Source organism: Balaenoptera acutorostrata, chromosome 11, assembly GCF_949987535.1.
Source record: "Balaenoptera acutorostrata chromosome 11, mBalAcu1.1, whole genome shotgun sequence".
Taxonomy (NCBI): domain Eukaryota; kingdom Metazoa; phylum Chordata; class Mammalia; order Artiodactyla; family Balaenopteridae; genus Balaenoptera; species Balaenoptera acutorostrata.
This window is the reverse complement of record NC_080074.1, coordinates 7,911,404-7,922,600: the sequence shown is the minus strand read 5'-3', so window position 1 is coordinate 7,922,600 and position 11,197 is coordinate 7,911,404. Positions and strand designations below refer to the sequence as shown.

At 57.5% G+C, this 11,197-nt stretch overlaps 1 protein-coding gene across 1 annotated transcript; it reads right to left on the bottom strand.

The window, feature by feature from the left end:
- Positions 1 to 1,153: 1,153 nt before the first annotated feature.
- Positions 1,154 to 6,132, bottom strand: CHADL (chondroadherin like). The gene is made up of 5 exons (XM_057556542.1): positions 5,978 to 6,132; positions 4,965 to 5,133; positions 2,711 to 4,405; positions 2,016 to 2,182; positions 1,154 to 1,373 (listed from the first exon to the last, which is right to left on the bottom strand). The coding sequence occupies exons 1-5, from the start codon at positions 6,130 to 6,132 to the stop codon at positions 1,154 to 1,156; spliced, it is 2,406 nt and encodes an 801-aa protein (XP_057412525.1).
- Between the last annotated feature and the right edge of the window lie 5,065 nt (positions 6,133 to 11,197).

The following is an 11,197-nucleotide window of genomic DNA, read 5'->3' as shown; positions in this document are numbered from 1 at the left end:
TCCCAGCCAACCTCCACAACGAACACTGTTTCGGGTTGAATTAAGTCCCCACAAAGAAGATACACCTCAGAATGAGGCCTTATTTCGAAATAGGGTCTTCACAGAGGTGATCCAGTTAAAATGGGGTCATTAGGGTGGGCCCTGATCTAATGACTCGTGTCCTCATAAAAAGGGGGAATTTGGACACATCCATCAGGAAGACGATGTGGAGAGACACGGGAAGACATCATGCGACGGTGGAGGCAGGGACGGGGGTTGTGCTGCCACAGCCAAGGAACATTTGGGGCCCGCGGAGGCTGGACGAGGCACGGAAGGACCCTCCCCTCGAGGCCTCAGAGGAAGCACAGCCCCGCCAGCACTTAGATTCCAGGCTTCTAACCTCCACATCAGTGAGACAGTACATTTCTGTGGTTCTGAGCCACCCAGCTTGTGGTAGTTTGTGGTACTGCACCCCTAGGGAACTAATACAAACACCATCTGATGGTCCCCAAGTGCCCCAACTCTTCAAGCTGCAGGTCCAGAGGCAGGCAGAGCCCTCTCCCCTCCTTCCCATAGCCTCCCCTGTTCTGGTCACGGCTTCCCTCTAAGGTCTGCCTCCCCTACGTCCCCTCACCACCCAGCACGGGTCCCCACGTGGAGGGGTGCCCATGTCCTGCCCACTCTTCTCTGAAGCTGCGAGATTTTGCTACAACTGAGCATTCCAGTGTGAATGGGTTTGTCCGGACAGCAAATGTTAACGTCAAGGGGGTGATGGAGTCCGCCCCGTGGCACAACCACACACCTGCACTCCTGCTCTTCCCGCCCCAGGGATGAGCGAGCCCCCAAGATCAGGTGGGAACGGGCTGAATCAACAGCGATCCAGCAGTAACAGTCACTGTGGGGTTCTTCTCATGGATACCTAGGGTCCTGGGATGCTGCAGCTTAATCGGAAAGGCCATTGTCCCGTGGGATGAAATAGCGGGCAGTCATTTCCTTACAAACCCACTCGGCTTAGCCCAGAGGTGGAGGAGGTAAGGAGAGGGGGATAGACATTTTTGAACGGAAGCAACAGGGTCATTGCCCAGATCTAGAACCTCATGAAATTAGGACCAAGACAAGTCAGACCCCTCCTACCCCAGGGGCTTTAAAACCTGACCCACCCAGCGAGGCCTCCCTACACCTGCCCCCGGCCAACCTTGTTCGCTCCCTGCCGTCTTCCCCTCATGGGGGTCCTCCGGGCACTAGGCCTGGGGGCCGGCGTCCGCTTGGCCTTCCTGGCAGCCCAGCCCGGGCAGGCTTCAAAGACAGCAGCTGCAGCCTTCACCCTCTGGCCACGGGCACTGGGAGGGGCGGCACAGGTGGCCCCCACGCGCAGGTTCAGCCCAGTGAGCCACCTGAGGAGAAAAGGGGGTTCGGGGAAGCTGCTGTGCTGAGCTTTCCTGAGGAGAGCGAAGAGGTCCTCAATGATTTGGGGGCAGTGGGACTCGGCCACTCACCAATTATGTGACCCTGAGCAAGTCACTTCAACCTTCAATCCCCTCCCTGTAACAGGGGGCCAGTAATAAACAGTTACAGCGGTCTGAAGACCCAGACGACGCTGTTCAAAGCAATCTACATAAGCTATCTAATTTAATGTAATTCTTACCACCACCACCAGGTGGATGCAATCGCTATCATCCCCTTTCCAGATGAGGAACCGGCACAGAGAGGCCACATGGCTCAAAGGTAGATGGTCAGTCACAGAGGTGGATCTGAGCCCAGGTCACCAGACTCCACAGTTCTTGTTGCTTTCTTAGGCAATGACGTAAAGTGCTCACACACATTTACTAGGTCCCACCCCACTAGGCTGGGCAGATTTCATTCCCACTTTATAGATGAGGGAACAGAGGCTCAGAGAAGCCCACCCAAGCCCCGTGGATGTTTGGCTCCCCCAGGAAGGGTAGCTGGCCCTGGCAGGATCCTCCCCCGCCAAAGGTGCTCAGGTGGCACCAGGGCTTGACTGAGAGCAGCTGGGGGGTTCAGTTGGGGGTGCTTACCTGTGAAGTGGGAGCAGCTGGCAGTCACAGTGGAAGGGATTGCCGCTGAGGTCGATGAGCTCAAGCTGGCTGAGACCAGGCAGGACGGGCAGGGCCTGCAGCTGATTCTTTTGCAGATGTAGGCTCTGGAGCCGGGGCCCCAGGCCCGAGAAGGCCCCGGGAGAAATCTGCAAGAAGGCGCCAGGCCCTGGTGTGAGCTCCTGCCAGGCCTGTCCCACCCCCAAGCCTGGGAGGGAGCCTCACGCTTCCCGCGCAGAAGGGGAGTAGAGAGGCCAAGATGGGCAGGGAGGGCAGTGCTGGGGTGGAAACCCAGGTTGATGCCAAAGCACGTGCCCTTTGCAAGTCACGTAGACCCCCAGTCCATGGTTCTTTCTGCTGTGCCTGGACCCCCACATAATGGCAAAGCTCTGCCCACAAAGCGTGCAACAGTAAGTGACCCCACGGATCCACGTTCCTCCCTCCTCCAGGCCTCGGCAATGCCCTCCCTGCCAAGCCCCTCTGTGTGGCACAGCATTCCTCCTGGTCTGTGGCCCACACCTGAGCTCCCTGGGGCAGGCGCAGGGTCGGGCTCATCTCAGGGACCCCACGCCCGGCCTTGGGCTTGACACTGCAGGAGCGGCAGTGTTTGTTGAGTGAACGCAAGCTGCGTAGAGCCTCGTGCTGCCTCCCCTCACCCCTGGTCCCCCTGTGCCCACCTGCTCCAGGCCACTGCTGTTCAGGAAAAGGTGTTGCAGCGAGCGGCCCACGGGCCAGAAGGCCCCATCTCGCAGTGCCCTGAGCGGGTTCCCCGAGAGCTGCAGCTCCAGGAGGGCAGGCAGCCCCTCCAGGGCCGCCGTGGGCACCTCTCGCAGCTCGTTCCTGTCCAGGTGCAGCTTCTCCAGCTCCTGAGCGGGGCCCAGTGCCCCGAGGGACACTTCAGTGATGCGGTTCCCGCTCAGGTAGAGCCAGCGCAAGGCCCGCACGCCTGCCAGGTCCCCCAGTGCCAGGCGGTCCAGAGCGTTGTCCTGCAAGTGCAGGGAGAAGAGGCTGGGCAGGGCGCGCAGGGCGGCCCCTGGCACCTGCAGGAAGCGGTTGCGCTCCAGGTACAGGTAGCCCAGGCAGGGCGCCCCTTCGAGGGAGGCGGCGCTGAGGCTGGAGAGCATGTTGTCCGAGAGGTAGAGGTAGAGCAAGCTGCCCAGCCCTGCCAGGGCGCCTGCCTCCAGCTCCGTGATGCCGCAGTGCTGCAGGTGCAGCGACACCAGCTGGCCCAGGCCCGGGAAGGCCTCTCGGGGCACCAAGGGGAAGTGGTTCTGCCTCAGGTCCAGGAGCTGGGTGTCGTTGGGGAAGCCGCGGGGCACGACCTGCAGGCTGCGGCCCTCACAGCTGCTGTGCCGGGACTCAGGGGCGCACACGCAGGCGCGCGGGCAGGGCCCGGCCTCCCCAGCCTTCTCCTTGGAGGTGCCGGCAGGGACACGGGGCCGCGCGGCCGCCACCTCCTCCTCTTCCTCCTCCGCCCCGGCTCGGGGGCAGCGCAGGTCCGAGGGCCGCAGGGCGTCCAGGGCCTCGCCGCGCAGGCGCCGTGGCCCCCCGCACGCGCCGTCCGAGCGCACGCGCGCCCGCGCCAGCCACTGGAGCAGGGGCCGAGCCCGGCAGTCGCACCGCAGCGGGTTCCCCTGCAGCCGCAGCCGGCGCAGCTGCCCCGGGCCCTGCAGCGGCTGCAGGGCATCCAGCTGGTTCCCACGGAGGTCCAGGGTGTGCAGGCGGGGGCAGTGGGCAAAGGCCCTGGGGTCCAGGGCCTGCAGGGCCCCGTGGTCCAGCCTCAGCTCCCGCAGGCCGGGCAGCACCAGCCCGTCCTCCTCGCTCGTGTAGGTGAAGGGGTTGTGGCCCAGCTCGAGGCGGGCCAGGCCGCGGGCCTGGGACAAGGTCGCCCCGGGCAGGGACTGCAGCTCATTGTGGTGCAGGCTGAGCCGGCGCAGGGCGGGCAGGCCGGCCAGGGCGTCGGGGGCCAGCACGCTGAGCGCGTTGTAGGACAGCTGCAGCCAGCGGGCGCGCACCAGCCCCTGGAAGGCCATGGCAGGCAGGTAGACGAGGGCGTTGTGGGCCAGATTCAGCGTGGCCAGCGCTCCCAGCGCCCCGAACGTCCCCGGCCGCAGCTCCTCCAGCAGGTTCCCCTCCAGCTCCAGCCGCCGCAGCGAGCCTAGCCCGTCCAGCGCCTCCTGGGGCAGCGCGTTCAGGCGGTTGGAAGCCAGGTTGAGGAGGAGCAGGCGACCCAGGCCTCGGAAGGCACCCTCGGCCACCAGCTCCACCTGGCAGTGCCGCAGGTCCAGGTGTGTCAGGTAAGGCAGGTCCCGGAAGGCAGCTGGGGGGATCAGCTTCAGCATGTTGCCCTGGAGGTCCAGCCGCTGGGTCAGCTGAGCAGGGAGAGGTAGGGGAGGCTGAGCGGCACCAGGACCACGGCCTGTGCCCCTTGCTAACCCTGGCCTTTGCACGTGCTGTTTCCTCACCTGGAACACTCTCTTCCCCCTCACGTTTCCTTCATTCTCTTCATCCTGCTCCCTGACACCTCCTCCTGGAAGCCTTCCTCCCCAGCCGCCTGGGTATCCGCTACTCTAGCACTTTTCACATTGAATTGTCACTGCCCCTTTACTTTCACTCTTCTCCTCTAGCTCTTGACTCCATAGGACAGAGACCATACCTTAGTCCAGTATATCCCCAGTTCTCTGCCACAAGGCCTGTAATTAACTCAATGCTGTATCTATATAGGTTACCTAACTTGTTCCAGTTGCATAGCATTTTAAATAGATGTCTCCCTGTTGTTGGTTATTATCATTCCCATTTTACAGATGTGAAGACTGAGGCTCAGAGAGGAAAAGTGACTTGCCAAGGCCTCCCAGCCCGGCAATGGCAGATCCACTGGTGCCAGCCCGGGCTCCTCCTGCTGTCCTCCCCACCCCATCTTGCCCTGCTGACCTCAGGGATGGCATTCGGCACCTCGGTGAGGTTCTGGTGCCGGCAGGCAACATGCCGCCTGGAATTGTCACAGATGCAGGTCTGTGGGCAGCGCTGGGCAGCTGCATGCCAGGTTGGCCCCAGTGGCAGCAGCAGAGGAAGCAGCAGCACCACAGAGACACTCTGGGGCCTGGCAGAGAGAAGAAGGGTCAGGTGTTCACAGGAGCAAGGGTCCCACACTGTCCACTCACTGAGCCCCAGCTCTTGTCCCAGAGCCCCTCAGATGTCTTCCTCCTTTGGCCCCGGGGAAGCTGTCATTACCCTGAGCCTCCAACCCCTCCACAGAGCAGAGATTGCATTGTTATCCCTGTTTTACACCAGAGGAAACAGGCTCAGAAAGGCGACCTGGCAAGTCCCTTTGATTGTCTGCCCAGTGGCTCAGTGAGGCCTTGCCGAATGCAGTTCAGCGGTGTGCCCAGGCTGTGCCGAGGCCCCCGGGTCCAGGGGGAGGTGTGTCCTCCCAGGGTGAGGTTGGCGGTGGAGAGAGAATCAGCCGTTCCTCAGACAGAGGTGGCATCAGCACCACGGTGGCAGGGAGCGTGATGGCACCCACCTCGAGAAGACAGCCTGGCAGCCGGAGGGGGGGACCCAGGGCTAGCCCAAGTTGTGAGGCACGACTTGGGGGACCAGGTGTGGTGGCATCCGAGAGCCCTGAGGAGCCTTAATGGCTGGTCAGAGCCACTCTGACAGGCAAGCAGGTGGCTCCGACTTCTCTCCTGTTTATTCGTCTGTTGTCCTCTCTTCATCTTAGTGCCACCCCGCTGGCCTGGACTGGGATGGGGGGAACTGCGGGTATGGCCTTGGGGCTGTGCTTTGGGCAAGGTCTGTCCACTTTCCTGTCTGTCCATCCACTCCCCGTCTACCCAATACCCAGCTGGACCCCTTTACCTCACAACTACCGCCTGCCTCTCCACAGGGACGACTGTGCCACGGTGGCACTCCTGGCTTCCCGACTTCCGCTCACCACCACCAACCAAAGGGAACTTTCCAAGATACAGACGGGCCCTGACACCCCCGGCTCAAAACCCTCCAGCCTCTCCTCACTGCCTTTGCTGGGAAATCCTGACTCCTGATTCCCCAGCTGGTACCCGCTCAGATCCTTCAGTGTCACCGCAGGCTCCCCCACCATCGGCACGCAAAGCAGCTCCCTCCTCTCTGCCTCACCAGCTTTTCCCTCTGTCCTCAGCTCTCTGAGCAATCCTTCCTGATCCCTGGGCTGACTCCCACCCTGAGCCTCCCCTATTTCCACTCACTGGATTGGCTGTCACCATGCGGTTTTCAGTTTCCTTGGGGTCCCAGGGTCCAGCCCGGCCTTGGGGCTGGTGGCATCCTGTAGAGCTGTAGTGAGGCTGAGGCTCAGGGCAGGTCGGGGGGTGTGGGGTGTGGGGACAGATCCCTGAAGGAAAAGTGTCCAGGCCTCAGGCCTGCCTAGCGCTCAGACAGGCTCCTGGAGGACTAGCCCAGGGGAGCTCCTGGGAGCGGCCACATTCACCGTCTTCCTCGGAACCCATTTTGGAGACGCCCTTGGAGAACCTCTGCCCCGGGAGATCCCAGAGCCCCTGTCCTGCAGCCCCTGAGAGGCCCAGAGAGGGGCAGGGGCTTGCCTGTAGCCACTCAGCTTCTTTAATCCCCCTTGCCACCGCAGGGCCCAAAGACTCACCCCGCCATGCTGATCGCACGGCCAGTCCAGCCTGGAAATGCAGCACAGGGGAAGGCTGGCAACGGTCCCTGCCTGGACGCCAGCAGGAGCCCCCCTCCCAGCCCGCAGACCTGGCAGCGGGGACAGGGCTGAATGGGAGGCATTGTGAGGTGAGGGAGGGGCGGGCATGGCGGGAGCAGCGGCTGAAGTTGCAGGGCCTCTTGCTCAGAATCCTGGCCCAGGCCTGAGACCCGAGTCCCTGGACTGGCCAAGCAGGGAGGGGCCTCAAGGGGCTGGCCAGTGGGTCCCAGACCTAGGCTTCCTCCGGCTGTGTCCCTGGGCAGGGCTGCACCTCACCGAGCCTCAGTTTCCTACTCTGTGAAAAGACAGAGTATTAGTAACTAGCTCATAGGGTTGCTCTGGGGGTTAAGGTAGGCACTTGGCACATCGTAGGTGCTCGAGAACAGTTAACTCTGCCCTGTCTGTGCTTATAATACATTTACGTACATTGTTTAACGCTGTACCTCAATTATTCTGCAAATTTGTTTTTTTTCACTCAACATCAGGGAACTATCTAAGTTGATTCGTCTTAGTTATACTCATTCATTTTGACTTGTATAGTATTTCACTGTATAAGTGTATCAACTTATTCATTAATTTTGGACGTTTAGGTTGCCTCCAATTTTTTGTTATTACAGTGTTGCAAAGAATACCTAAATACTTATCTTCCTGGGGATGTGCATTTTTTAAAAAAATGAAATAGTTTGTCTAGACTATAGCAAATATTTAAAACCTTTATGTATGCTATGATTTTTCAGATCCTATGATATTTTAGATCTGTGTTTCTGGTGGAAATGCAGCTTTCATTACTGTTTTTTGGCTTTTTTTTAAAAAAAAAAAAAACAAGAAATAGTGTCACACCACACACAGACTTTCTATTAACATTTATTTGGCTGCGCCGGGTCCTAGTTGCGGCATGTGGGATCTAGTTCCCTGACCAGGGATCAAATCCAGGCCCCCTGTATTGGGAACACAGAGTCTTAACCACTGGACCACCAGGGAAGTCCTCACACACAGACTTCTGCATGTGCTTTATTTCACTCAGCAAATTCTATCAACAGTATTGCACAGTGTGCATCCTTTCTTTTTCCCCCCCATATTTGTTTATTTATTTGGCTGCGTCGGGTCTTAGTTGCAGCACACGGGATCTTCGTTGCAGCACGTGGTCTTCTGTCTAGTTGCGGCACGCGGGCTCCAGAGCGTGCATGCTCAGTAGTTGGGGCAGGCGGGCTTAGTTGCCCCGAGGCATGTGGGATCTTAGTTCCCTGACCAGGGATGGAACCCTGCGTCCCCGGCATTGGAAGGTGGATTCTTAACCACTGGACCACCAGGGAAGTCCCCAGTGTGTATCCTTTTATGTCTGGCTTTTTTTAATCAGTATTATTTCAGTGAGATTCACCTGTGGTGCATATTGTAAAAATTCATTCATTTTTATATAGCATTCCAGCATTCCCTTCTATAAATATTCCACAACAGCGGCATGGGACAGAGGCAGGAGCGCAATCTGCCCCAGACGCAGGTAATAAGGAGGTGTACTGTCTCATTCTCTCTCCTCCCTTTCTACCCAGAGGCAACTGCTTTCATGAAGTAGTATAATTTTACAATATAGGGCATTAAATGTTTTCAATGTATTAAACAGTGCATATTGTTTTGCAAACATGTTTCTTTCACTCAGCAGTGTGTTTTGAAGATTTACTCAGTGGATACAGGTAGCTTCTGCATCCGGTTTATTCATTTTAACTGCTACGTATGATCTCACTGCATGCATCTGCCATAATCTAACTATTCCACTTAGGGACACTTGGTTATTTCTTAATTTTCTGGTATCCGTCATCAGGCTGCCGTTGTACGTCTTACTCGTCTCCTTGTGCACACATACAAGTTTCTCTCAAGTAGATCCTTAGAAATGGAATTGGGGGTCATGGGCTACATGCTTTTTCAGCTTTCTCAGTATCTGCCAAATTGCTGTCTAAAGTGGCTTTTATTAGTTTGACATCCCTCCAGCAATATGTAAGACGTGCCAGATTCACCTCTTGCCTGGTGTCACCTCTTTTAATCGTATTTGCCAGTCTGGTCTGAAATGGTATTATCTGTGGTTGTATTTCACATTTCCTTATTTTCCAGTAAAGTTGAACATAATTTTTTTTTAAAATTTATTTATTTTTGGCTGTGTTGGGTCTTCGTTGCTGTGCACGGGTTATCTCTAGTTGTGGTGAGCGGGGGCTACTCTTCGTTGCGGTGCGCGAGCTTCTCTTTGCGGTGGCTTCTCTTGTTGCGGAGCACGGGCTCTAGGCGCGCAGGCTTCAGTAGTTGTGGCACATGGGCTCAGTAGCTGTGGCTTGCGGGCTCTAGAGCTCAGGCTCAGTAGTTGTGGCGCATGGGCTTAGCTGCTCTGCGGCATGTGGGATCTTCCCGGGCCAGGGCTCGAACCCGTGTCCCTTGTATTGGCAGGCAGATTCTTAACCATTGTGCCACCAGGGAAGCCCGAACATAATTTCCTTTTGCTCTTCAGGTCTCCTCTTCTGTGAACTGCCTGTTTATACCCTTTGCCCAGTTTTCAACTGGATGTATATTCTCAACATGAATCCTTGTTATATATGTTGCAATGTCTTTCTATTCTCTCACCTTGTCTGTTAACTTTTATGGTATTTTTGGTCATTGTTTTTCACTTTTTATTTTGAAATAGGCAAATTTTCTTATGGCTTGTGCTTTTTGTGTCAAAAAATGCTCTCCTGTGTTTAATTTTCCTTTAAAAAATACGGCTCCTTAGGCAAATGGGTTTGGATCACTTCGAATCTTGGGGCACGACAGTGGCCTAACTGTGCTTCCGCCCCGTCCTGTCCCCTGCCCTCCCCAGACTAACTCCTATCCTGAAAGCTGGGTTTGTCACACGCATACACATGCCCAAACACATGTTCCGTTTACTGGCTTTTGAACTAAGGGCGTTAGATTTTCTTCGCTCGACGTCGCTGCTGATCCATCCATGGCGTGCCCGGTGCATGCCGAGCCGCAGTGGATGCGTTTTCACTGCTGTGTAACATTACGTTGTGCGGCTTTGCTCCTGATCCCTTTTCCTGATGTGCTTGTGAGTCACTTCTAGGCTCCTGCCATTAAACATTGCTGCTAGGAGTGCCTTCGGCCATGCTTCCTGGGGGTTTTCCAGACTGAGCTTTTAGAATGGAATTGATAGTTTGTGAGCTCCTGGCCCATAGCTGAGCTCCTTTTAGTGGGAACAGCCTGGTGCTGAGCAGGCCCTTCGTATGTGGGGTCACAGGCTGCCCAGGCAAAGGCATCTGTGATCTTGCAGACCCCAAATCACGGTGCTCAGGGACCTGGAGCCTGTGTAATCTTAGGGTTGGCGTTTGAGTCTGGGGGGAAATTCCCTTTCTCAGTAAGCAGCAAGTAGAGGCCCCCAGGCCCTTCCCTGCACCTGGAGCTGCTCTGAAGGGCTGAGCAGGGGCGGGGCACCCTCCTCAGTCCCTGGGTCGCAGGAGTCAGGCACTGCCGACCTGTTGCGAGGTTAAGTAAACGAGATCTGTGCTGCTCCTCTCAGTCTGATCTGAAGCTTGGACCCACATTAGCTAGGAAGGAACAAGGGCCAGCCCTGGGTGGCCTGGAGGGAAGGAACACCCAGGCCAGAAAACCTTGGACAGACCCCTATTCGGCTCCAAGCTGCAGTTTCTCCGTCTCTCAGATATCACCTGTAAAAAGTCCTGTTTGAACCTCAAGACTCAGCTCTTGCACCCCTAACTCTTTCTTGAAGGCTTCTCTGACCTCACTGCCCACAGTCCCCACTCTGGGCCACACATGGTCTCCTGCACCAGACTGGGAGCTCCCCAAGGGCTGCACCTGCAGCCCCAGAGCTCAAAACAGGGCCAGGCAAGGAGATGGGGGTGGAGTTGGTCGGACCTCCACCTGCCTTATCACCTGGGAGGAGGGGAGGGCAAGGGCCTGGGCATCGCTTCTGCCACCCGGCCTAGAAAGATGTTGCTTGAGTAGTCCGTGGCCAGTAAAGACACCCTGCCCCCTAAAAAACGTCAGAGGGACCTCTCTGTTCCTGTGCCTGCTGTCTAGGAGGGGCAGTAAGAAGTGCTGGGCTATCCTCACACCGCTGTGGCAGCCGGAGGGGAGGTGCCCTCCACTCTGGGCCCCGTGGCGGCTTCCCAGGCAGGCCCAAGGGCCCCTGCCTGTGCAGCCAGCAGGGCCTGTGGCAAACGCTGGACACCGTCCAGCTCAGCCAGGCCCACCAATGGAGCAATAAAGGGGCCAGTGGAGCGGTAGGTAGCCCAGAGGTCGGGTAAAGGGTGAAGTAGGGCCAGGCAGGTGAGACAGGCCCCAACTCAGATCCTCCCCTGCCCGGAGCAGGAGTCCCGCCACCCTCCCCGACCCCTATGAGTCGCTGCCCCTCCTGGGTACCACCCGCCCAGCTGTCCGAGGGGAGCCGGCATGCCCACAACAGAGGAAGCATCCAGGTCTGCCCCAGGTCATGACACGG